This window comes from Microchirus variegatus, assembly GCF_963457635.1.
Source record: "Microchirus variegatus genome assembly, chromosome: 13".
NCBI classification, from domain to species: Eukaryota; Metazoa; Chordata; class Actinopteri; order Pleuronectiformes; family Soleidae; genus Microchirus; species Microchirus variegatus.
The window spans coordinates 13,460,581-13,488,406 of NC_139814.1; the positions used below are offsets into that span (position 1 = coordinate 13,460,581).

At 41.2% G+C, this 27,826-nt stretch overlaps 2 protein-coding genes across 2 annotated transcripts in view; one reads left to right on the plus strand and one right to left on the minus strand.

Annotated features, from left to right (window-relative positions):
* On the plus strand, window positions 1–26,863 carry spire1a (spire-type actin nucleation factor 1a; the record flags this gene model as incomplete). The annotated part of the gene is made up of 20 exons (XM_083899804.1): window positions 1–340; window positions 4,023–4,054; window positions 13,001–13,267; window positions 14,855–14,980; window positions 17,887–17,961; window positions 18,050–18,214; window positions 18,357–18,443; window positions 18,645–18,774; window positions 20,472–20,513; window positions 21,650–21,697; window positions 21,963–22,120; window positions 22,354–22,435; window positions 22,521–22,663; window positions 23,975–23,998; window positions 24,558–24,587; window positions 25,202–25,339; window positions 26,039–26,109; window positions 26,201–26,228; window positions 26,354–26,517; window positions 26,595–26,863. The coding sequence occupies 20 exons, from the start codon at window positions 1–3 to the stop codon at window positions 26,857–26,859; spliced, it is 2,415 nt and encodes an 804-aa protein (XP_083755930.1). The 3' UTR covers window positions 26,860–26,863.
* Window positions 25,100–27,826, minus strand: part of tinagl1 (tubulointerstitial nephritis antigen-like 1) — a 516,891-nt gene continuing 514,164 nt past the window's right edge. Inside the window, exon 13 of the transcript XR_014592993.1 lies at window positions 25,100–25,110. The gene's annotated coding sequence lies outside the window, so the exon portion shown is untranslated. The remainder of the gene's footprint in view (window positions 25,111–27,826) is intronic.

Consider the following 27,826-nt stretch of genomic DNA (forward strand, 5'->3'; position numbering starts at 1 on the left):
ATGGCAAAGCGACCCGGCACTGAGGACGGGATGCGGACTTCACCTTCCATTCTTCGGGATTTAGTCGTCGATTTGAGCATGGATTGCGGTGGTGGTGGTGGTGGTGGTGACGGAGCCGCGGAGGACGTCTCCCTGGAAGAAATCTTGACTCTGTACAGCCAGCCGATAAACGAGGAGCAGGCGTGGGCAGTCTGCTATCAGTGCTGTCGGACACTGGCGCAGACACACCGGAGGAAAAACTCTAAATATGCCGGCGCTTGTGTGCGGAGGATTGAAGGACCCGGGGACGTGAGGATCGGGAGGGACGGGACTGTGGGACTGCGCTTTGATGAGAGCACAGGTAACACGGCCTGGTCCTCACAGAGGCGTGTGTCTGTCTCTGGGTAAACACGACACCAGGTCCACAGTCTGTCACTTACCAGGCGTTTTTCCCCTCGCGTCACACGCAGGCCTGAACGAGTGGAGCATCCTCACAAAGAGGCCATATTGTTGTGGTTTTCTGCTTCCAGCCATGTGGTGATCTTGTTTACAGATGTCTGCTGCGGTCGTTGCTAATGCATCATACATTAATCATCGCTTTGCTCTAAGAGCTCCAGAAACACTAAATGATATGAGCGATATGTTCATCAACCAGTCGATTAGCTAATTAATCGCCAATCGCCCTTATGTTCTAACGTTTTGTTTTCCTTGCTCCTCTACGACGGTAAATGTATTTATTTGCCTCCATCACCTTTAGGTTTTACATTTTTTATAGGCTACACAGCCAATTAATATGTCAACTGAGAAAATCGAGATGCACGATATTTAACTTTTTGCCGATATCTGATATGCTGATATTAATTGGGAGTGCTTGGGCCGATAACAATGTTTTCACAGATCTGCACAAATATCACGCAGTAAGAGAGAATGAGAATAGTCATATTAAACCATATGACCATTCCCTCTGATGTCACAATTGCAATTCCTGTCAAAATTAGATATTTATTCATAATCGTTTAGCCCTGCCACTGTTCAGCTCATGGTGTGTTTGCTGATATATCAGATAATACACTTTAAAGCCTATATCTGATACCGATATCGTGACAATAACTTTGTGCATCCCTAATATATAGGGTTTGATAGGACACACACAAAATGGTTACAATGCACAATTAGATGGATGAGTGAATACGATACTGAATATCGGTCGATACTGGCCAAAATCACTGGATCATAAGGAAAAATTAATATGGTTCATGATTTAGCGTGCAAAACGAAGTCAGGGCAGTTTTATGCACATGCTGTGCAGTGATGACTCTGCCCACATTGAGTAGGTACTTTTTTTTTGTAGTGGAAAACCAACCTGTGCTGTGGCTAGTTGAGGCGAGCTTAGACCATAGTAGAAAAAGGCCATACATCCCGGGGTGTTTGCTCCCCCTTGTGGCACTTCAAAATAAACCGCTTCGACTGTATGCTGGCTAGCTAAATAACCTTTTCAAATGACCAACATTGCATGTAATGATTTTGCCCACGGGAATTCACCATGATCTGCTTATTTCTAGAAACTATTATTGCGATGCTGTAATTGCGTATATCGTCCCCATCTCTACTTCTAAATACTGGGATAACCGGTTCCTGCAAAGAGAATGTGATACGTCGTACATGTATGGAAAACATACTTGATATCGTGTCAGTCATGCAGGGCTCATTCGCTATTGTCGCTCAGGGTATGTGTTTGAAGTTATGCTCCTGCAGGGTTAGCTTCGGTAAACGATGAACCACGTGATGCAGAGCACGTCAAAATCACAGGTTACTCATTGTGATTAAACGCTAAATTATTTGAGTCATGTGTACAAGGCACAGGTGAGTGTAAGGCGAGTGGACGCTCGGTGATTCCGTAGTTCTGAGCAGGATGTTTGACACATGAGACACTTGCACCTGAGGCGCGTGTGTGGGAAAACAAGGAAGTGCAAATAGTTTTAATGAATCTACTGCACAGTCAAAGATCAAGATGAACCTGCTGCATGTGTTTTGTTGCGTGTTTGTGTTTCACATTTGTATCAGAGCTGAAATATTTCAAGATCAATTTACATCATTGTCATGTTGATAGTGTCTTATTTTGCATGTTTTCAAGCTGAAAGCAGTCAATACTCTGGAAGTCACAGCCTACATGGTATAGAATACTGTACAGACTCACATCTGGAAACCAATATAGAACTCTGTGTGATGTAATGGATATCCGGTAATTATCGAACATGATAATTAGGGAATCATCAAAGATGAAAATTAGGGAATCATCAGACGTGATGTAGAGCGCCTTGTACTGCGTCTCGGAGCCTCGTACTTTTGCAATTTGCATTCCAGGAATGTCTGTTGGGTGTGGGGAAAATGATGTACTTCTGTCAACAAAGCAACTGAGTTAATGTACGTCGCTGTCTCCTGGGAAACTATTAGCCACACATGAGTGTATATAAACACACTGTGTCAGTACTGCTTACTGTGTTGCTGTGTAGCCAAAAATAGGGAGGGAAAAAAAAAAGAAGCTGATGTGAAGCTTTAGTGTAACTGCAGATGAGATTAGAGATTATGGACGGAATCCTTTGCTGTTCCTCCTAGATTTGTTGAGGTAATTTTGGGACAGCTTGACCCTCTCCTGGCCTCCAGTAGCGCAGAGGCTTCTATCCATGTAGAAAATCAATGCTCACACAGCCTATGTATGAGTCAGGATAAAGGTGTCATGGGTTGGCCAGCGCTTAGACCACAACACCGAGCTCCACGTTGCATTGCAATTAAAAAAAAAAAGAAAAAAAAGTTGTTTGCAGCCGTCTTGGCAAACAAGGACGAGTTTATTGTTGTGATTTATTGCCGAGAGAATCCTGCTAATGAGCAGTCTTGCTTGACACTTGATTTGATTCTAAATCGAACTGATCTGCAGTCAGATGAGTTCACACGAAGCACGGCTGTCGTTCCAGCTCCCACTCCATGTGTTGAATCTGAATGATGAAGCTTGTTTACCCCAATGATTCATCCCTGCCCTTTTTTTTCCCAGGGTTTTTCCCCCTTCTTGACTATTTGATGCAAGAAGTATTTTAACTGGAATCATATTCATACACTTGAATTGGTAAATTAGCTCCCTGAATGGTTTAAGGCAAGGATGAAGCTTCTTCGTTTAATTGCTAAAAGATGAACCATTTTCTACTTTTACTTATTAAAAGACGGCAAACTGATCCAGATTATGCTCTGTGTGAGAGAGACGAGGGCCTTTGCCAAGCTGCCTCTCCTTTGCTGGGGCAAACAGAGGAGCTAGTGTTTCCCAGTTGACTGTTGGTAGAAGACTGTTTTTCCCTGTGTTTCTGTGACTTCATGAAAACAAGCACCTCCTGTCGGTGTGTGTGTGTGTGTGTGTGTGTTTTGTTTTTTTTTAAATAGCAGACCACATCGGTGTGTTTCTTATTTATTTAGGATGACCTCATCTCTTACACTGTGGACTTGTGTGAAGGTCTGTAGTTATACTGCTCTGATTGCACTTTCACCCCTTAACGTTGCCGTTCCCGACACTTGTCTTTTGTTCATATCAGTATTGCTCATAAATACTTGGCGTGTCGAATAAAAACTAGAATAAAAGTAGTTACTTGCGTGAAATGTTTATCAGTCAATAAAAGCCCTAAGTATGTACGATAACAATCTTATAAAAACTGTTACTCCAGATTACTTTGGATTGCAAAGAAAACACGATTTATTCACTCTACTTTCACCATCTGCAGAGCTGTGATCATGCACATTCATCTCCTCTGGTTTAGTTAAGTCGTTCTCTCTCTCTCTCTCGGAGCACGAGCAGTTAAATGTTTCATGTTCTGTTTACTGTGTGAGCGTTATCTGGTGTCTTCATTCTTGTGCAATGCATATGCGTGAATATTTCATAGGTGTGTGCGTTTGTGCCCTTTTTGATTGACTGGAACAAATAACTGCTCGCCCGACTAATAACCATCTTCAGTGTTAATAAGTGTGAATAACATTCTCCTCTCTCTGTTCTCTCATTACAGATGAATACAAAGCGGCGCCCACGTCATTGGAGGTGAGTTTTTCCATTCTGGAAAATGACTGCTGCCTCTCAGTTAATGCTGTTTTTGCAAGTTTTCTATTAACTCGGGTCCAGCAGCAACACCTAAGACGGAATACACTGGTTTTGTTTAATTAATTCAAGTAATTTATTTAGGGCAAAATACACAAACACAACAAGAGTAAACCAATCGGATGTGAACTCAAGGATGGGTTAGTGCAAGGCTAAAGTGCAAGTGCATCATCAAGTGAACTGACCATTTCTCAAGCTGTTACTGTTCAACAGCTCAATGGCTTCTTTTACACTCAGGCAGCGTAAATCGCTTTGCTGATGGTAACTATGGTTATTTATAATCTTATCTTTTGAGTCTTGAGTGTAAAGCATTATTTCCTGGATAAACGGAGACCGAACAGTTAAACGGTTATCACGGCTTGCTCGCCATTGAAGCTATAGGTGAGCAATTAGACTGGTGTGGCCTTTAGGAAAGCATTTTGTAATGCAAGGGAGTCGACTCCAAAGATGTACTCCACCCTAGACCTGACAAACAAATGAAAGACGTCTATATTTAACATAAATGACCACAGTTTGAACTCGCTCAAAGTAAATATTAGGCTGTTGCTTGAAAAAGCTGCTTGCGGGAGACACGGATATAATCTGACTTACCTTTTTGGAAAACTGGTGCGTTTGCTGTCCACCAGTTAATAATGGCTTTGTCATGGAGGACACTTCGGTTTCAGCACACATTTGAAAAGTTGTGACCCACAAGCAGTGGCTTCATGGCTGTAGAGGCAGTCTCCTCCTCTGATGCTTTTTGATGTTTTACCCTCTGTTGGTATAAGTCATAACTATACGGTATGTGGGGGTCAGAGAAAAGTAATGGACGTTTTCGGCTTGCGGAAAAAGTAAAACGAAACTTAACGGACAGGAAATGACATCAGCCACAGAGGCTACTGGTAGCTAACAGCAGATAGCATTTGGAAAAGTGATAATTTGCAGGCTCTAGCAGGCACATTGCCTTCATATATAATATGTAATATGTATCCACTGGACAAATGAATCCTCTGAGGCTGGAAGTTTGTGTAGAACTCTGTGCTGCACTGTGGAGACAAGAATTTTGCATCAAATGGGACCTTTTAAAATTCAACAAAGTATAGTCTAGAGAGCCCTGTTCCACATTTCCTTTTATGTGACGACACAAAATACAAAATGCATGAATTTCGATCACGTCCCGTCAATCCTGAAAAACCATTTTCTCTGGCTCTCACGGCGTCCCTTTCATGTGCTTTTTTCCTTGAAGCTTGAGCCCTGACCTGTGAGACACTAAACACAGTGGGAGTGAGCTTTGCACGCATGGCACTCTCGACTTTGTTCTGTGGTTTGTTGGTGTGAGCTGCACCCTAATGCAGAGGAGAGCACTTAAAAGAAAGCATGTCTTTGTTGTTCTGCTCTTTTTCATTCACGAGTGTGTTTTAAAAAGAAAAAAAAAATCATTCTACACTGAAAGATCAGCACCACAAACATGTAAAAGGTTGTATGTGAACTGTGTGTTTGGTCTAGCAAGGTGCATTGTGTAATGAAGGGAGGAGAAGTTTCTGCTGTGTACACAGGCTAATTACACACAGCCCAGTCGGATCTTCCTTCGTGTTTGTTAGCGTGGTTCATGTGATCTCAGACATGCGTGTGTCTGCATGACTGAGTTGGAATTGGAATTCCTCCATCAGCTGACGTTTGGATCACAAACCAAATCTCATGGCTGAACCGTGACCTCTCAGACGCTGCTCTCCAGTGAATCTTAACCTGCGAAAATATATAACCAATGTGCCGTCGTCTTCGCCATTAACCTGCATTCACCACCATGTTTTACTGGATTGCTCATCACATAGTGACGTGTATTGTGGCGCTGCTCCTGAGCAGGGTGTGTTTGGCCTTGTTTGTGTTTTTGAAATAAAGTCTTGCCTAATGGTTTGTGCTTTGGCCCGATTATCAAACGCCCCACAGAAAAGATCCATGCGGCCAAACCTTAAGCACACCCATTTGTACAACCGTTGTGTTTTTATATAGTATAAATAGACCGATATGGTTTTTTCAGGGCCGATACCCATTATTAGTAGTAGAGGAGGCCGATAACCGATATTTGGAGCTGATATTCATTTGCAGTAAAAGTGAAAATATTGGCGTCAAAATTTTGAATAATGCAAACACCAACACTTAACTTTGTTTTATGTCTTTAAGCATATGTTTATGAAAGAGCTTTTCATGTTTGCAACATGTTAAAGTCTTTGACAATAGACCTCTTTGATTTAAAAGTCTATCAAAAAGTGCAGGAAGATCCCAGGCTCCCAGGCCCAGGTTCATCCATGTACACTGCATGTAATGGATTCTTCCCTGGGTCATGTCACACCCATTTACATAATATAATAAAGTCGGTTCTGTGGTTTTTGAGTAATCTCGCTCATCGGCAGTCATAAAAGCCTAACTTCCTCGTTGGAAGTAATGACTCGTCACCTGTGTGAGTGCTCAACACTGTTGAAGCAGAACTATATGATATTTTTGCCCTACTTTAACAGCTTTGGGGGCATTGTGATGTTGAATGGCGTCTTCCCTCTCCCCCCTACTGTCTTTTTAGTGGAAAACCAGTCTTGCGAGATCAGAGCCGCTGGCTTGTAATCGGAGGCCTCGTGAAGTCTTGGGTCTTGTGAGGAACACAAATTGCTTACACTACACACATCTCATATCTCTACCCACTTGAGTTTTTTGAAGCTAATCATTTGTTTTTCTTTTCTTCTGTTACACCACAGAAGAAGTGTTAGAATTATTGTCGGTGATGGCAAACACTGACAGATTTATTTCTTAATTGAAGGGTGCACTTTCCCCTTGTTGCCGACTGTCATCGTTTCCCTGCCCGTGATTATTTCTGACAGGAAAATTATTTATTTTAGCTCGTCTCTTGGCTGCAACAGACTCTCTGTCCTCGGTCTAAAATCAATGTATGATTCGCTGTTTTTACAGCTTTTCCAGTTTGATAGATCTGCTTAGAACCTATTGCTCACTTTTGGGTGAGATGATGGTTTGTTTACTAACGCCATGCTCAAACTAAAATAGGGGTGCTTTCACACCCACAGCACCAAATTTGGTGTGGTTCAGTTTGTTTGCGTAGGTGTGAATGTTGTCTGGGTCCCTTGGTGCGCACCAAATCAACCGGTCCGAGACCTGCCTGAAGTGGTGGGCTCGGACCGCTTTATCTGCCCTACTTTGGTACGGTTCCTCTGGTGTGAAAGCAACCAAACCAAATGGGACGAAACGGTCTAGTTTAATGCATTATGGGTATGAGATGCGGGATAACCCTGCATTTACACCGGGCGCATCAGCCCCTCGGAACCTCATCGGCGAGGTTTTACGCCGTTCTCTGCCACTTCAATCCCCACCGGCGCATTACAGCTGCGCGAGCCAGCCATATTCGCACGCTTATGTTCTGCCCGGTGGAAACTGGGGGTTAATCCGGTTCCGGTGCCGATGGTCTTCGTGGTCTATTTTGATTCGTTTAGAACTCTGCATATGTGAAAGCAAATCATACCCACTGTCTGTTTGCTACATTGTAACATTTTTCTGACCAAAACAATCGAACTGTAGGTGTGAAAGCGCCCTGAATCTAACGAACCGTGTTTCCGTTCTTGTTGAGTTGAGTTGATCAGATAATAATGTTAATCCATTATAGAGTTATCTCCTAAATGTAAAGCATTATTCACTCGCATAACTGGCTTTTAAGGTAAATTTCCTAATTCAGGCTCAGGATTGTCTTATCAGATCTGTTGGATATACACACACTGACCTTTTTATGAGGTCCACAGTTAACACAACAAAGCGGCTGCAGGCGTGGTCTCCTCCTGCTGTAGCTTCAAGGTTTGACATATTTAGCCAGAGAACTGCTCTGGATCATTCTCTGTAAACCCTTCCCGTCTTGCTCCAATAGTCGTGTCCCATTCTGTTACTTGGTTTGAACGTCACCAGGTCATCTTGACCATGTTTACATGCCTACAATCCATCCAGTTGCTGCCACGTGATTGGCTGTTTAGACGTTGGCTTTAACAAGCAGTTGGTCGCTTACATGTGTACCTAGCTGAGCACTTGCATATTTGTATACGTTTGATTCAAACTAAGTTGCGGTGCTTTTTGCATATATTTGCATGTTAACAATGAGTAAGTGGATGAATTCATGTTGCATGAGTGTGTTGGGGCTGAATGCCAATCATGCCAATCACCCTTCAACAGTAATTTAATGTCATCAGTTTTGTCAGACTGCTCATTTGGAGACGATAGGAAATTAATATTTTTATCGAGTTATGGACGGATTTCTTTGAGAGGTTCAGACAAAGACGCCTGGATTGACACTGACACATCATTTGATTTCCTGTATGTACCAGTGAACTTTCTCTGTTGCTCTCTTTTTTTTTTATCGTAATCGATCATGACATTGCATTACTTAAAAGCACCAATACAGCTTGTAATTCGGTCTCTGATATTTCGGCTCATATAGACATTTTCACAGCAACTTCAAAGCCAAAGGAATGGAGTTTTAGCAGTCTAAAATATTTGAGTTATATCCTTGACAGATTTAAAAAAATGCCAAGCTTATAAAGCTATAAAAACCACAGATATTTATAGTAGGTCAGAAAATGGTGAATGTGATATTTATGTCATAGCTATATGATTATGACTCAAAATGTTTTAGAAGGAACTAGATTAGATTTTTGATGCATGCTTTTGTCATTCACTTGACAATCTGTTAAACAATAACTCTCTGGCACATAACAATTATTTTGTGTACATAGTTCTTAAGCACATCTCTCAGATTTTGTCACACTGATGGTTAGGAAAGATGGCATCAATTTCCATCTATGGCGGTGTCAGCACTTTCCAGTTTAAGTGACTCAAAGCCAACTTGACAATCTTTGACCATGAAGACCTATGAAGGAACAGCCTTATGTTCTATGATATCTGATTTCTGTTTTCTTTTGCTCCATATGACAAATAAGTCATTCAAATTGAATCATTTTGCTTTATGGGCAAAAGAAGAAACTTAAGATCATCATTTCCAGGTTTTCAAAAACAATGGTTATCTGACATTTTATGGAACAAACACTTACTTGTAAATGTAAATGTAAATGTACTTTATTTATACAGCCCTTTACAACAATCCTTTCATTACTTGATGAATCCAGAAAATAATCATTAGTTGCAGCCTTAGTTCTGCCCCGAGTGTGACAGAATAGTGATGCTGCAGACTGTAGAAGGCAAAGCATCAACTCTGGCAGTGAAAAAACCTCTAGATTTAGCTCTGGTTATGTAACCGTCTGTCGTGGTGGCTTTGCTCTACTACAGAAGCAGACTGCTTATCTGTCTGCTTTGTGAACTCGGGTGTCCACAGCGATGCCTCGGGTCACAACTGCTCACTAGAGTATGAACGTGTTAAGTCTTAGCCAAATATTATGTCAGACCAGTTGAAATGTTAAACAAGAACAGGATTCTGCACTAAAGTGACTATAAGTTTTTATACTGGATATTTGGCAGTACTTATTTTCTCCATGTCCTGATGGTTAGTTTAGACATGAATGATTTATCTCCATTTTGATCTGTACTGTCCACTATTGAAGTTTCACTGTCATATCTATTGGTTAATTTGGGCTTATTGGGAAACTAGCTCCGCTATGATGAAGATATGACCTCACCACATCCATTCCTTCATGAGATTGTGATTCATGAGTAAAAGAAAAATAGTTTTCATATTCATCATCTAAATGATGACACTCGTCTTCACTGGAGATTCTCTAGTATGAAACGAGTCATTGTTGGAAAACCACATGATATCATGCATCAGTGTAGTGAGAGAGAGCGGGAGCCTGGAGTTAAAGTCTGAATGGAACTAGAATGTTGAAACATGATCACATCCAGCCTGTTTACCCTTATTTATACTTCAGCCCACTTCAGCGCTGAAGCTCAGTTTCTCCTCTTGACACCCTCATGACTCTTCCCTCTGCATTTCCTTTCCACGCATTTGAAAATGTGTGTGTGTTTTTGGGACTACCTGTGGTCGGCTAAGTCTGCCACCGATGGAATCATGTGTTTTTGTTTCCTCCCGCTGTGACGAGCTCCCACCTTCTCCTAGGTGGAGTTCAGTTTTAGTTGGTGGTTCAATTCCAGGTGCTGAAACCCAGCAGTGGGTTTTCTGCACGTCTTAACCAAACTGTGTATCCACAAACTGGTTCCCCGCCTACTTCATCCTTTACAAATGACTCTGAGTCACAAGTCTTTGTATGAGATTATGATGCATAATTAAATTGAACAGTTTTCCCTCCTTCCTGTTTTAGACGCCTATTCCTCATACCTTCTGATTAAAAGTGCCCACAGCTTCTTTTTTTTCTGTAATAGAAGGAACTGCATGAAGCCACACAGCTGTTGAGATGCTGTGGTTAATCCAGTTTTTTAGTGTGTATTTGGCAAAAGCTATTATTTATGCTCCAGGGTGTCTAACCCATTGTATTTGAGTCATGTAATCAATAATACAACTCATGATAAGTGTAAAGTAACCAATATTTGCCATGGTTCTGAGTACTTTCCACACATAGGACCCCATGGTACTGTCTGTCACTCAAACACGCTGTACCATCTGTATGCATTGTAGTGCATGTCGTCCTATAGGTGGATTATGAGCTTACATAATAAGACGTTAAGGAAAAGAATATTTATTTTAGCCCTGGCACAGGATTATCAACTGCACACAGAGATGATGTTGATAAATGTGAACGGCGTAAAATAACACAACTGATCTTTGCTCAGATATAGCATCTATCATTGCGTAAAATAACTTCTGGATGCTTTTAAGCACTGATGGGGTGATGCTGTAATATATATTTTAACATTTTTAATTGAACTTAAATGTGTCCTGTTGACACCCTCTCTCATTTTCTCTATTGTACAACACTCCCAGGCTCAACAGCCAAGCACCAAACCCAAAGCACAACCATGCCAATCGACACCAGCTTAACCCACGTCATGTTGTTTTTGGTCGCCTCCCTTATTTTGTAACAATAGTGCTCCATTCCTTTCTGTATCAGAACGTACAGTGCACTAAATGAGTCATGGTATGCAGCCGTTTACTGCATTAACTTTAAATAGCTTTGAGCTGCAGCGTTGCCATGTCATGCACTGGAACCACTGTGCTGTCACTCATCATCATTGCAAGACCTTTAAACCTGACTATTGCCTAGGACCATGGTTCTCAAACTGTGTCACGGTACGAGATGTGGACCTTTTGTATCGATGTTTTGGCCAGAGTGACACACTGAAAATACGTGACAAAGCGAACAAACTCGAGGAAGAATTTAGCCTAGTTTACTGTAGTTAACCTCAGGATTGACCGCCCAAGAACATTCAAGAAGTAGGGCTACAACTACAACTGATTATTAGTCAATTAGTATAATCACTCAGTTTAGCTCAAGTATGAAAACCTTCTGGTTCCTTTATTGTTCTTTGACCGTAAACTGAATGTCTTTGTTCTGTGGCCAAAACGAGACTTTTTAAGATTTCTTCCTTTCCCGAGGTTTGAAAGGCGATCACATTTGTAACCACGAATAAAATGACTGTTACGTGTAGCTCTTCTTCGAGTCAGCTGTGTGGGAACATTTAGTTCATTTGCCCTGTCCAGAAGATGTCCATTGTGCTGTGTTTTTTTTTTGGGGGGGGGGAGCAGTGGTCAGATTGAGTCAGGAGAGGACACTGGATGTGCTGCTGTGAAAGAACACCTTTGTCTTGTAGTCGTCCAGTGGAAGTTTGAGACGTTAGGATGAGCTGGAAGAGGCTGTGATTAATGAAGTGAATTGTTTATTAAATTAATAAAATCATCCTTGGATTATATTATTAACTGTGCTGTTTGGAGGAATGTTGTGACCTTGTTTTGGGGACATGATGAACCATCTTCTTGTCTAATTTAGTTGAATTAACTTTTAGTGTAAAATAAGAGTTGCTTATCCAACTTGTTCGGGGGTTGCATTGAAATTAGATTTGTTCTATGATGATGTGCCAGAGCACAGTCAATTATTGATCAGCAGGAGCTGAGAGCATGTACAGAAATGATGGTCCCTCTCCACAGGGCGAAATTATTTGCAGTTGACTTCAGATGAATTATAGCTACAATATATTAAAAACTTTTAATATCAAACTTAAAGGAGACAAATTATGCAAAATCTACATTTTAATCATCTTAATACTTATATTTGGGACTTTGGAGGTCCTGTGAGTAGGCAAAGTGTGAAGAAAGATGACCTGCTCATGTTTTTGTGGTCTGCCTCAGTCCAAGTACAGGAGAGAAAACTTGTGATGTTGACTTCTGCACGAAATGTGACGTCACATTTTGCAAATTGGAATTGTTCTCTTGCAGAGCTCTGCTTTGTCCCTAAAAACCGCGAGAGTACAGGCGAGGGCAATTGTATCCGGAAGAGCAGAAGTCTGCGAAGTGTTCTATTCTTGGTGCACAGTGCAGCACAGAGTTCTACACAAACTTCCAGCCTCAGATGATTTACGTGTCATCATTTCATATATGACAGCAATGTGCCGGCTATAGTCGGCAAATGATGGCTTTCCAAATGCTAACTGCTGTTAGCTGCCGCAGCCTCAGTGACGCTGTAGTTTCCCGTGTCCCATTTGCATTTAAAGAGACAGGCACTAAAAAATGAGCGTTCTGAACAGGACTGTTTTGGCAGAGTGATTGAACTGCTGTGGTGCTTCATCCTTAAGGTATTTTGACCAAAGCATGTCACAGACATGTTCATTAGGACACCAGCGAACTAGGTTAACTTTATGAAATAGAGTATAATATGTCTCCTTTAAGAAAATAAGTTCTATGTTGAATGAAATATCTGAATCCAAGAAAATAAAATGTATATCACATTTGTTTGTTCCCCACAGGTTATCGACTCGCTTGGCGTCATGATCTACAAAGCTCTGGACTACGGTCTTAAAGAAAACGAGGAGCGTGAACTCAGCCCGCCGCTGGAACGCCTGATTGACATGATGACCAACCACGATAAAAGCGTCAGCGACCCCTGTCCCGACGAGGGCTACGAGGCTACTGAAGAGGAGGACGAGTGTGAGGAGGAGGAGGAAGAGGAGCTTGTATCTGCCACCACCAACTGCACGGTCGTCAGAATACGCAACTATCGAGATCTTATCTTGGTAGGTTATTTATTTTTGTCGTTCCCTACATTCTCACATCAAGTCTGTCAACAGAGCAGCAGTTTGTCCATATGTCATTATCGCTCCGGCTCTGAACTAATTCCCCCGATGGAGGCCGTTTAATTCCCCAAGAATCTTCAGAAAAAGGGACCGGTAATTATAACTGTGTAAAGTAAACACGCTGGTATTTGGGGAATAGGCTTAGAAACTTTCACAGCCTGTTCCCTCTATATAATAAACCTGGTGTAGAACATAAATATACATGTCTGGCCTGGCTCTTAATTCCCCCAACAATGTTTCCACTGGCTTTAAACTGCAATATGTTGGTGTGATGTTGACGGATTAGACAACAACACTTTCTTGAGTGACCTCTTTCCCCGCTGATCTTTCAGGCCTTGTAGGTTGGGTCGTGAAGCACACCAGAGTTGACAGGAATTGCTGGTGAAGAATGTCACTAAGACAGGAATAGTTAGATAGTGAATGCGCTGAATCATTCTGTTGTTAAAGGAAGTGAAATGAGAACCGTGAATAATCCTTCAACATCCTTTTTACCAGTACTGTCAAACTATGGTTATGGTTTGGATTATCGTCAACACTTTTAATTGTTAACCACTCAACAAATGTAATTTGTCAGTTTGAAAACAATTATGTTGCACACCTTGTTGCACACCTTGTTGCTTACCTTCACTTTAGCCTCCCTTTCTTATAATAAATATTTTATTGTTGATAACAATCGTAGTGTTTAGTAGAAACAGTGGAAAGCACAGATTCAGCGATACTTTAAACATAAACCCTAAATACCCACCTGAGTAAGTACTACTCGGGTGTTATTTAACCTGTATATTTGCCCTGTAGTGACAAGGAAGACGACACTTTTACTGAGTCAGACATGCCTGTGACTTGCCAAGCCCATCAGGTGAACACAAAAATATGTCATTCATCTGGTTTATTCCTTTGTTTTCACAGGAGATAATTTGACAGGCCATCCATTATGGTGGCAGTCAGGTTGTTTTTAGTTTTTTTTTAACTATCATTACAATCAGTCAAACAACAAGGGTCAGATTGGAAGATGAGGCGACTGGACAATCAGGTTCACACAACAAAAACCTAGAGCTGTTCGACTTTGTTGTTGTCCCCTAGTGACACCATTAAGGGACCTCTTTTTTTAGTTTTCAGTCATGATTTCCCCGGTTAAATAGATACTCCTAAACTACTACTAAAAAAAGAATAGGTGTGGTCATGCACATTGTTGGAGCACCTGATTTAAAAGCAATGGTGCAATATGTCACTGGCCTTACTCATACTTTCACTTTTTGTGTACAAGAAAGTCGATGCAGTCGTTTAACAGAAATATTTTCCTTGTGATACCTTGATTATGTTCTGTTATTTGCAATCTGTCATCAGGTAGATTGTATGTTATGCCCAAACTCACCCATGATTAATTAAGGGACTAAATAAAAGTTGGACACAGCCTAAATCTGTATGTAATGTGGTACATAATGGTGGTTTGGTCATCAAGTCATTAAGTCATTTTATGTGTTGAATGGAATTTGCATATTAAGAGGAACCTTTCCTTTTTCTTCACAGCTATGTTCTTCCCACCTGCCGAGCCCTTCAGACGCTCCCAGTCATTACCAGGCTGTGTGCCGCGCTCTCTACGCCGAGTCCAGGGAACTGTGCACCTTTCTGGAAAAGATCAAGAGTGCTAAGGAGGTAACGGAGTCCAGAATCTGTCATCTTACCGTAGCAAATTATACAATTTAATGTCATCCCTCTTCACATATTCAGAATATATTGGAATTTAAACATTCACTTTTAATAATTGTCCCTCATCCACATTCTCAACGTTGGTCATGACTTAAACAGCAACCTCCTCACCCCGGTGAAACCAAAAGAGAAGGGAAAAATGTGAGAAAGTACCAAACGCTCTTGTCCGGCATGGATTTACCACTCTTCTTTGATACATAGATTTACTGTGTAGCAGCATTTTAAACCGTTGAATCGGGATCTGTTTTGCCAATAACACTTCTGTTGCTGGGAAGAGACAATGCTGACTCGAGCAGTGCCCAGAAGTTGTACAACAACAACAAAACAGCCCACAAAGCTGCAATGAACCAAAAGAACCGAGACTGTGGAGGTGCCCTTGTCTGACCTTTAGTCCAGGACATTTGACGATCTTTTTGGCTGTAGTTACAGTGTCTCTGTGTGCATGCCAGTGTGGTAGTTAACTGGCAGGTTTGATTAATGGAATATGATTAGTTAGAAATTCCCTATATATATATATATATATATATATATATATATATATATATATATATATATATATATATATAAAGCCCTTCAGACTATAAACCAACTGTGTTGGAGGTGGCTTGTTTTATTTCTAATTAAAATAACTTCAAAGATTGTGCTATAAAACATAAAAAATGACGACGTGAGCCAACCCGTATATTACAGTTCAGTGTTTCTATCGCAGTTTCTTTCAAAAAATAATGCAAGTTTCCCTATATGATCTTTTTTGTTACTAGTTTTCCAGAAACACAACATGGGTTCAAGAAATGTCTTAATATGCATGAGACCCTCGGGTCTGAACAATTAATCGTTTTCTAATCAGAATTGCACTTTGAAAAAAAGAAAATGCTTGTAGCAAACCTCGAAGTTGATGCTATTTTGAACATTTTGAAATTATTTTATTTATATATATAAATAAAATAATTTCTAAGATTAATTCATATATTAATATTAATTATATAGATAGCTCAGCTATAGTACGTTTGGGAATCTATTAAACTTTATCGTGGCACTGACTGATAAAGCAAATAGTTTTTAATAAAAAACTTTGATGAAAAACACAGTATATTGAGCTTGTGGGAACGTGTACGCTTCACCTCACTCTTGCAGTCAAAATGGACATCGAATGAAATTCCTGTGCACTTACTAATCAGCTTCTGTTTTCTCCGATTGAATTGCAGTTTATTTTGCACATGACACTCTCTGACTTAGTCTGCGTAGCATACCTTCACAGTATGTGCACACTGGCTGTGACTTCATGCAGATGTTCTTATGCAACACGTTATTGAATTAAAGAGTAACACTATTACATCTTATGGAGGGGACTGCCAGGCTGTGGGGGCCCCTCTTTACTTCCTGTAGCACTGAATGTTACTGAATAACTGCTAATGGGTTACCATGTTCACTGTCCCTCATCACACATGCCTACATATTAGTAAAATAGTCAGTAAACCTTTCGCTGTCAGATTTCTATGTAGATTCCCCATTAATACAGTAAATCACTGAAACTCCTGAGAGTTTATGTGAAAGAAAATATGTTTATCTCTTACAAAAACAGAAGAAAATGTTGTAAGGTGAAGGCAATGCTACTCTGTATTGAACAAGATATTAGTAGTTTTTCATCCGAAACACAAGGGTTGGTGATAAGATTTGAAATTAAGGACTTTTAATCTCATATATTACAGTTTATCTATTTTTCTGAACTGAACTTGTGATTAAAAAAACCTTTTTATGTAGGGGTGGGACAAAATATCGCTTTGGTGATGTATCGTCTTAATTTCTCGTACAACACGATAGTCGACGCGTCAATATTTTAATTAACGAATTAAGGAGGTCAAATTAAACTGTCCCTGACCGTTTCAAATGAATGAAGGAAACTTGGAAATCCTGCACTTTTATCTAGTAACGGACACTTTCTTTCCACCATTTAGACGCCACCGAAATTTATCGCTATATGATTGTCTTGCGATGCATTGAATTGTTGTATCGTGATATTATTGGTATTGTGGACCATATCATGTGGTACCATGCGAGTCCCACCCCTACTTTTATGCAATATGAAGATGCAGTCTGTGTGACCACTCTCCTCCCTCAGCACACACTCGTGCCTTCAGTTAAAAACAAATACAAGTGAACTGAAAGGATAGTGTCACGACGTGTTTTAAAATACACATAGCACTTTGCTTGTCTTCATGTCCAGGTTTGATGCATGCATCCAACTGTGAAGTAGATGGATGCATGTAACCAATACACGATCTGTGAGTAATCTGCTTGTGCAGCGAGGATTCAGCAAATGCAAGTTAACTGCAGTCGTTAATCGGCCAATAACTTATTGTTTTCGCCTCTGATACAATTAGTCCTATATAATTAAACATCTGTTCTGTTTGAAACATCCATCCGTTCATTAACCAGACAGCTATGATGATATGGGCAGTTTGCTATTGAACCTTTAAGCAGTTCCAGACCGTTCTATGAATGCACCACTTGTACAAAAAGCATGTATCATTATGACATAAATGCACATTTTATGCCTCATGTCCTTTTCTTGTAAACACAACATCCCAAGAAAGCCTTGAGGGGAATTTAATCTAATATTTGTATGAATGAACAGTTGGACTGAGAGATGAACAGAGTAGATTTTGGTTTTGTTCACTGTGAAATCACAAATCACATAAAAAAAACAAAAACTTGTGACTGTCTGTCTCACAAACAGAACTTTGGGAATCCTTTTCAATTTGGCACACATGTTCACCAAGTGTTATGTAAATCTGGAAGTTGTGTTGACTAAAACTGTATTGAAGCCAACACCTGTTTTTTTTTGTGTCCAGAACCTTCGGCGAATGGAAGGTGGGACGCGCGATGAACCCATCAAAGACCTCGATGAGCTGCAAAATGCAGATTGGGTGAGGAGAACGTCAACGACGACAACTATTGTTGAACATTAAAAACATTATGTTCCACTTATTCACATGTGTTTTATAATCCCACTAGGCACGGTTCTGGGTGCAGGTGATGCGAGATCTTCGACACGGTGTGAAGTTGAAGAAGGTTCAGGAACGTCAGTACAACCCACTGCCTATCGAATACCAGCTCACGCCCTACGAAATGCTGATGGACGACATCCGCTCCAAACGATACAAGCTGCGAAAAGTCATGGTGTGGAATTAATTATTATTATAACTATGACCATTAGTTCTTTTCTTTTTTTTTTTTGCCATTTTCTCTGATCATAACAACCATGATTGTGTCCAAAATGCATCATAAATCATATATAATCATATATAAAATGTAATTCCAGGTGAATGGGGACATCCCTCCAAGGTTAAAGAAGAGCGCTCATGAAGTCATTCTGGAATTCATCCGGTCACGACCTCCTCTCAACCCGGTGAGTAATGCACACCATGCTGCCAGTAAATTATCAGAAGGTTCTGTATTTCGTTTATCTGGTATTATGTATACAGCACTGATCTGAAATTGGAGTTTGGCAGCCTTGCCGATAACTGTGACAGTCATTATCCATATTAAATGGTCTAAATTGTTTGTGTGTGTGTGTGTTGTGAGCTCACTTCTGTGGTTGTTGCGACAGGCCGCGGCCCGGAAACTGAAACCCCACCCTGCCCGACCGAGGAGCCTCCATGAGCGACTTCTTGAGGGCATTAAAGCTGAGAGGAAGCTGAGGCCGGTCTCGCCGGACATGATTCGCAGAAACCGTCTAGGTGAGACAAGGACACAGAGATGATGTTCTAGTATATATACAAATTACAATCCATAATAAATTCCCTTTTTAGATGATAAAACCCTGTACATATGAGTGGACACCAGTGTGAGCCATATAAATAATTGTTCTCTTTGTTAAAGCAACCAAACGTAACCTTTTTATCCATCTCAGGAAATGCTCTAATTGTGCGGCTGTTAACTTACTGCATGGCGACACTTTATGAACCTCCACACAGGAGTGAAAACCATTAAGCAGGACTTAACCATTCTTAAGTGCATCCATCATGATTACTCTAACAGCTTTCTTCATACATTGATCTGTTCACTTCATCAGAAATGTCACAGTGTTTGAACAAGGGTGACTTTGACTGCTGTTGTAAACCTTCGGTTGTTTGCTACAGGTTTGCTGCTGAAATATCTACTGGTAAATGTCCCTCAGGACGTCCGATTCCCTTGGTTTTACCTTAACTGTTAATTTGTTAATATAATACTGTTATGTCATGCTGCATATGTACATTTCAGAACATAACAGGCTTTTGTATATGTACGTAGATTATGGTTCAAGCCACGTAAGACTTTAATCAGATAAAAGCAGCAGCCATTTAATCAGTCGGTACCATACGGCACATGCACAAGACGTCTTTTGTTGACGGGCTAAGGGGGTAAATGTGCAGCAGCTGTTGAATAACCAACACATACAGATACAGTATAGTGACCAGTGGCGGTTGCTGCTCTGTGATACAGGGGAAGCTGGCCCAGTTATTAAATACGAGACCATTGACTCCCAGAGAAGCTGAGCTTCCCTGGAAGAGATGTTTTTGATGCATTTTTATCCAATCAGTGTCAAGGTCACCACAATTACAATTAGGGCTGTAATCAACCAAAGAAACTCTTGGTTGACTAAAGCCCTGGAATTTCAGATTTTTTGTTGCTTGCAAAGTTTGCTTTGTACTTTTTACAATCATCTACTTTTGAAATATGCTGCCACGCTGCTGATGTCTTTGACATGGATGTGACAGGGAGGCTGTAGCCTAAAATGAAAAGCTGGCAAATTCACGTGGCAAATTAATGGCAACGCTAATCCGTCTCTCTCACATTAGCCACGGAGCGAAAAAAACCCACTGGGCTGGACTAAACCAAAATAGTGGAAAACAAGGGGGTGCTCTAAAACACCCCTATTAGACTTGGTACTTTCCTCCTAATGAAATTCACCATAAAGGAAAAAAAATAGTCGACCAATCGCAATTTGTGTCGACCAATTAGTCGACCAGTCGACTTTGACTTTACTGCCCTAATTACAATAATAAAAAATTATGTTCCGTCTCAAATATATCAATTGAAGCTGAGGTTCTACTGGTTTTAATGCACTGTGCTGCTGTGGTAATGTGCGAGAAGAAAATCTCGTCGGGTGACAATCGGTACATATTACATAACCATTTATTTCATGACATTTTGGAGGAACCGGAGCTTCCTTTGCTGTCAAAGAGCAATCGCCTCTGATAATCATACATATAGTCATACATATAGCAGCCTGGTTGGTTCTCTGAACCTCTGTTAATATTTTGTCTATTTATGTGAAATATTCCATTTAAAAACTTGAATAACTTAACCCTTCATTCGTCCCTTCTCATTGAATTTTCTCCTTTTTCCTTCCTTCCATTTTTTTTTTCCTTTTGTACATTGGTTTATCGGTTAGTCATGCGGCCTCTAAGCACGTCTTACAGTTTTGACTCGTCAGGTAAAGTTAAACATCGCCTGTTGTGCTCCTATTGTAAATCCTTGTGTTTTCATTCCAGGCTATTTTTAGCTGTTGGGCACTTGCTCCTCCCTGATTTTGAACACACACATTCTTGTGTTTTTATTTTGTGTGTACGACTACCGTCACTTAGTGAATGTTATACACAAACCCTCTCTACCCAAAGTAAGGAAGGGATGGCACAGTAAAATCTAATGTAAGACGGTGTGGAATTGCTGTACTGGTGTATCATATGGTGTCAGGCTCTGCCTTAAGGCAAAACATAATCCCCCTCAGAAGAGAATGGCTCACTTATTTTGAGTGGTTTAAATTGAACAGTGTTAAAACAGCTGCTCACAGTGCTGATTCTATGATTGTGAAGTGATGAAGCAGAACTGTTGAGCCAGTCTGCCCTGCTCGTCACCCTAATCTGCTCTCACTGTGGAATATGAGCGTTGCGTAACGCAGATACCAGCAGCCCTCTACAGATGAAACGTTGAATGGCAGACGATCGTCTCGATGTAGTACTGTAATCCAGATGAACATAATATATATATTTTTTTTTTTTTTTACTGTGGCTCATCTTCTTCCCCTGCTCCCCTGGCACTTCACCTCCCGTCTTTGTGCTTTGCAGCTGTGCACAAACTAAGCATTCATGTGTCAACCAGTACGTTTCCATGTACATCCAATCTGGCTCTATTCCCTTCAGCTTGTTGTTGCACAATTTTGTATAAGGCAATTCTGAGGTTTTCTATCATGCATCAATTTCAAAATATTAAATTCATAAAGCTGGTGGCGCATACATTCAGTCACCGGTCTTGATTTCGACATATATTTATTATCATATTTGTATATCGGCAAGCACAGAGCTAACATGCAGTCGTAATTTGACTGGCATCTCCATTATCAGGTTGTGTTGCTCTTTATTAAATTTGGCAGGATTTCAGTTGACACATTTCAATTTGTCCTCAGCATCATGTAAACGTACCGAGTGTTCACACCTGCTTTGACAGATGCTTGTTACTGTCGTCATTCCCTCCCCGTGATTACCAGTTTGGTGTGAAGGGGTTTCAAATATGAATGTGAGTGTGTGTGTGTGTGGTCCTGCTGAAGGCTGTGTTCTCCTCACTCCTCTACAGGTGCAGGAAAAAGCATCAGCACCCCGCAAGACTTGTTCCGAAGCTCAGGTAAACATGCAAATGAAGCATGGTTAAAAAGCAAACGGCGGTTTAATCTGCTTTGTACCGAGTTTGCTTTGCTTCATTTAGTTTAAATGGAGAGTTGAAATTCAGCATGCGCTGTGTGTGGTATCATGAGTGTGCACAGGAGGCATTGGTTGTCTGCTGTTCACGAGGAGACGGTTCATCGTTGTCTGGCTTTTGCATGAAAGCAAATTCATATTTAGGACCATCATCTCCCGTCTTGACGAACTGTCCTGTCTTTGACCCACAGACACTCCCGATGCGCCCAGGAAGTTGGCCGTCAGCACCCAGTCTCTGGCCGCTGGCATCTCCACGGGACCCGGTCAAGGTGCAGGGCAGCAGCTCGGCCAAAGGAAGAGGCTGCTCAAGGCGCCTGCACTGGCTGAGCTGGACAGCTCTGAATCTGAAGTAAGATCATAACTATTCCCCTAATGTTTTACGTTCAGCTTACTGTCCCAACCACAGTTTTGAAAATATTAAAAAGTGATAATTACTACTCGCATGATTGGCTTCCATGTCCAAATGTGTACATTAAAGGTGTGGCAGTTATTTCAGCTGGCTTTTTAAATGTATTGCTTTAGTTTTCCAAAAGCTTACTCGCTTGTTATAATATTGAACATACTTTTGAATCTGGCTAACAGGACGAGTCCACACAGAGCAGCTCCAGTATGTCCACGTCTTTGAGGGACGACACGTCACCCGAGTCTGCTACAGGGAAGAAGGGTACGATGGTCACCTTGCTTATACTCTTAACATGTTATCATATCATATTGCTCTTTAGTCATCTTTTCATGTGTTTTTTTTTCAGCTCGTCCAAAGTTCCTGCCCATCTCTGCTGCCCCTCAGACAGACAAGCATCAGTCTCCACAGAGGCGACACTCCATCGAGAAGGAGACCCCCACCAGTGTCCGTCCTTTTGTTCCTGCATCCAGACAGAGCTCCAAGTCTTTGGTACGTTAACTATTGGAGCAATTCTTTATGGCATTGGAGTTAAGTTGGAAAACTAAGGTGGTATATCATACTCTTAAAGGAGACACATTATTCAAAATCAACTTTTTAATCATTTTAATGCTTATAATTGGGTCTCTGGAGGCCCTATGATTAGGCAAGATAACTCACTCATGTTTTTGTGGTCCGCCTCAGTCGAAGTACAGGAGATAAAACACGCGATGTTGACTTCCACACTTTGTCCCTAAAAACACGAGAGTGCAGGCGAGGGCAATAGTATCCGGAAGAGCCCGCGAAGTGTTCTGTTCTTGGCTCCACAGTGCAGCACAGAGTTCTACACAAACTTCCAGCCTCAGAGGATTTGCGTGTCCAGTGGATACATTTTATATATGACGGCAATGTGCCGGCTAGAGTCGGCAAATGATGGCTTTTCCAAATGCTAACTGCTGTTAGCTGCCGGAGCCTCAGTGACACTGACGTAGTTTCCTGTGTCTCATTTGCATTTAAAGAGACAGGCACTCAAAACAGAGCGTTCTGAACAGGGCTGTTTTGGCAGAGTGATTGAACTGCTGTGGTGCTTCATCCTGAAGGTATTTTGACCAAAGTATGTCACAGACATGTTCATTAAGACACCAGGGAACTTGGAGTTATGGGGTATAATATGTCTACTTTAAGTCTAACCAAATGTAAAGTAGGAGTTTATACATAAGTAATGCTTTGACATATATTTATATTCCTTGACATATTTATAATGTCAAGGAATGAAGCCTCTACATCTACCAACAAAACTGGACATACAATACGTTTCTGTTGACATTGCTGCCGTCCTGTGACTGGTCATTTGTTTGGCATGAGGTCACCAGTTCTCTGAGAAGCTCTGTGCTGGTCGTATGACACAAAAGTAAGGTTGATGCATGTAATTGAAACCACAGGACAGGCCGCTGTGCAAAGACCATTTTAGACGGAATTGGCAGAGGCCCTGTGCCAAGTTACAGCCAGCTGAAAGTGGTCATGTAGGGAGAAGGCGGAAACGGACGGTTCTCATGGACATTCACTTATTTCACACAGAAAAAAACGTATCTCGTACCACATTCAGTATCCAAGTATTTTCTTTTACCAGAACTTGTGTATCTTTATTTTCCTGTTTTGTGATGTGCATCAGTCTTACCAGGACAGTACAAGGGTGATGAGCTCATCTAGTCACACTATTTTTTTATCACACATATCTTATTTATGTGTGTTTACACTGCTCGACCATCATCTGTCCTTCACAAACGTACTTGTAGTCACTTTCTGTTTTGTGTAACGCTGCAGCTAATGACGGATCCTAATGCCAAGGTAACTGCTGTCTGTCCATCACCAACCAACATTAGTTCCGCTATAAAAGCAAAAATGCATCAGTAGAAACATTAAGGGTTAGGACGACACACACACAGGAGAGTTTTGGGATGACTAGCAGGAATGTGTGCAAATTAACTTCTGTACTATTTTTAGACACCAGCTGTGATTTGTGATATCCATGTCAGAGCTGAGAAATGAAATGAGATGGTGTTTGGCATATTTGAACTTTTGTCCTTTTTTTTTTGAGAATGATCGTGTCAGATGATCTTTCAGTCATGAACACTCCCTGGTACTTAATGAGGCATGAAATGGATCAAAAGTTAAATAACAGCATGAACTCACGCAGGGAAGACGAGGTTATGAAATCATGTTTAAAACGACCGCAGGAAACCTCTGTGGTTGTCTTTGTGGGTTTCTTCTAAAATGTCACATTTTTTGCACACATGATGATGTAACTGACGTCATTTCTTGTATTAAATGCTGTGTGTAATTAGCTTGTGGAAATATCCTGCTTCTATTTGAATGTCCTGCTTCTCTGTGTGTGTGTGCTGGTCAGGTGAAAGCTGCCAGCGGTGCTCAGGGAACGGTACGTGACTGCTACTGAAAATAATCCAATTCTACCATCATCGACTCTTCTCATTACTGTGTTTTATTAGGAAGCTATGCAAAAACCCAGTGTACCCATTATTCAACAGGCGTGTCTTGGCTGAGTGTGACCATGTCAATATTGTCATAAAGTGGAGATCTGTGGCAAAGTGAAGAACACTCGTAGTTAGAGGGGGAAATGTTAATCCCAAACAATTTTTCCTTTCTGGACAAATGCTTTAAAGAGTTTTCTGACTTTGTCACAAATCTCCAGCTTGAAGCATGTTGGGGGTCCATGTGACTGAAATTCAGTTGTAATGAAAACATGGTTTGTTTGTAATTTGAGTAAAGCTGTGGACCACCAACATAAAGGGTGTATTACATCACTGGGATGCTGATTGTTGTCACCGTCTTGTTGTCATTGGAGGCATCCATTGATGTGGATGGACTGTTCTCACCCTCTCACTGCACGTTTGATGTTTTCACTTCAGGCTTGGCTGTTTTTTTTTTTTTGCTCGTTCTACCTGCACTCACACGGTGTCGGTGTCTGTGGCAGCAGCTGTGTTCTGATCTGTGAAGGGGTTTTTGCTGATCCGATTAATCTTTCTTTCCCAGGAGGAGTTCTGCTACCCAGTGGAGTGTCTGGCTCTGACGGTGGAGGAGGTGATGCACATCAGACAGGTCCTGGTCAAGGCTGAGCTGGAGAAGTTTCAGCAGTACAAAGACATCTACAGTGCTCTCAAGAAAGGAAAGGTAGGAGCCCTGTTATGGCTTTATTAACGCAGTGAGTTACAACAGGCAAGGAGGTCGAGCCCTTCTACTCGCACACTACACACATTTTACATAATGCTTATCATGTCTAAACTTGTATATTATTATCTTTAATCTGGAGTGGATATTAAGCCCTCTCCGTTTGTCTTAACTGTTTATAACTTATAACTTGGTTATAATTAGTGCTGGGCACGGCGTTAAGGGTCATTAATACGCCGTCAACCTTGACTACTGATGGGAAAAAGACCCGCGTGACGTCATGTTTACGTGCCGCTGCACCGAAGTCCAGGCACCATTTACCAGTTAGCTCTGTTAGCACCTTTTAGCGTCGTTAGCGCTTCTACAGTCGAACTGGAGCGGTCTGTTTATGAAATGAAAAGAGCAGCGCTACAAATAACCAGCGTCCCTGTGTACGGAGTATGTGTGCCTCTGTTCTTTAAACTTTAGCGTTACTTTAGAGACTCTTTAACAAGTGTGAGTCACGTAAACATGACGTTGCACGCGTCTTTTTCCGGTCAGTCGTCGTGGAAACGCGTCATGCTTAACGTTGACACCGTTACTGTTGTTGACAAAAGACTAAATAAAAAAAAATAAGATCGAAGGAAAGAAAACTACCAGTGATGTTATCCAGTTTTCTGATTTGTTTTGAGTGCATCTTGTTTTTTCTACTTTTATCTCCAGCTTTGCTTTTCATGTCGGACCAAGAGGTTCTCCTTCTTTACCTGGTCATACACCTGCCAATTCTGCAAAAGGTATTTTTTTTTAATTATCTAACTTCTCAGCTAAAGTAGAGCAGCTGTGCAGTAATCCCTAACTTTAATGGTTAACTCTTGTTTTTCCCAGGCCTGTGTGTTCCCAGTGCACTAGGAAGGTAGGACACGCATAAAACCTCATTCTGTAAAAACGTGTTTATTCGTGGTAGCTGATCCATGTAAACTCTGATCTATTAATCCTCAATAAGTGAGTTTCATCATTTTGTGTGTCTTTGTTCTTCAGATGCGGTTGCCATCTAAGCCTTATTGCACCTTACCCATCTACTCTTTGGGCCCCGGTGCGATGCCAAAAGAAGAGGCAAGTGGAGCGTCTGCCGCAGCAGACTCTGACAAGCACCCGTTTGGGTCAGAACACAACCGACACAGCCTACGCCGGAGCGTAAAGAAGTATGTTACCATAGATGTGAGGTCCGAATGTCCTGCTTTTGTGGATTGGTTGTACATTTCTTCTCTCTGTCCTCCAGGTTGTCCAAACATGGTAGTAGTAGCAGCAGCAAAGATGGCTGGTCACAGGATGAACTGGAGCTGCCCAAGGAGCTGACGGAGGACTGGGCCACTATGGAGGTGTGTATAGACTGCAAAAAGTTCATCACAGAGATCATCTCCTCCAGCAGGCGCAGCTTGTGCGTGGCCAGCAAGCGAGCCCGTCTCAATCGCAACCGCAAAACCCAGTCCTTCTACCTGTCATCGTCTAAATCCATCAACTTCCGACCCATCAATGAGGTGTAGAAAGAGGGACGGACCTGTGCACTTTTGTTATGCTGAGCTTATTTGTTGAATGAGAAATGATAATGCCCCCTCTTACCACAATTCTTTTTTTTTTTTTTTTTTGTATATAGTCATTTTCAAAAAAACAAAGCCAGTCTGTCCCACCCCCAAAGGTAGACGATGGTTCTTACACCTTTACAGTCTCAGGAAAAGTTGGCACGCTATGATTGTTCATGCGGTAGCTGCCAGACAAAGCAGAGCCATGTTTCTATCAGTGATATTTCAGGCCACAGTGGATACAAGTGAACCTGACGAGCTGCTGATGTTGAATCAGGTAAGAGAATGCATAAAGGACACGAGAGCAGGATCAAATGACAAATAACAGACAGATAAAACTTTCTGTGAAATTGTGTAAATAATATCAAGGCCCTAATCCCTAATCTTAGTGATCAATGAGTTTTCCAGTTCCTGTTTACTTTGCACACTCAGGAAGAACACCCGATTGTCTTTTTTTTTTGACAGAAATGCACTGTAGATGCTCTCGTCAGGTCTGCTGAGGTCAATCTCAGCCACTTTTCTGCTCCCTCCTTTTATTCTTCCAGCAACAGTTATGCCAAATAATATACCATCCACTTTGTTATATGAAAAGCAGAATCATTTTTATCACGTAACATGTTGCAGGGTCAGAATAGTAAATATTTTCTGGGTGGGACTTTTAGCTTTTAGTTCAAATGTATATTCAGTTCTGTGCCTGGTGCCAAAATGTTAAAACTGTTTGTTTTTTTTAGTAACGATGGACCTATTGTACATATGTGTTATAAACCCGATGGAGGACATGTTGGGGTTATTCAAGGTTTGTTTTATTTGCCCTTCCAAGTTCCGAGCTGCGCAGTAGAAGCACAGAAATGTGGGTTGTGAATGTGTACATGCTGTAGATCTTAACTGTCCGAAATTTAAATTTAATATAAAAAAGCAAAACTTAACTAAG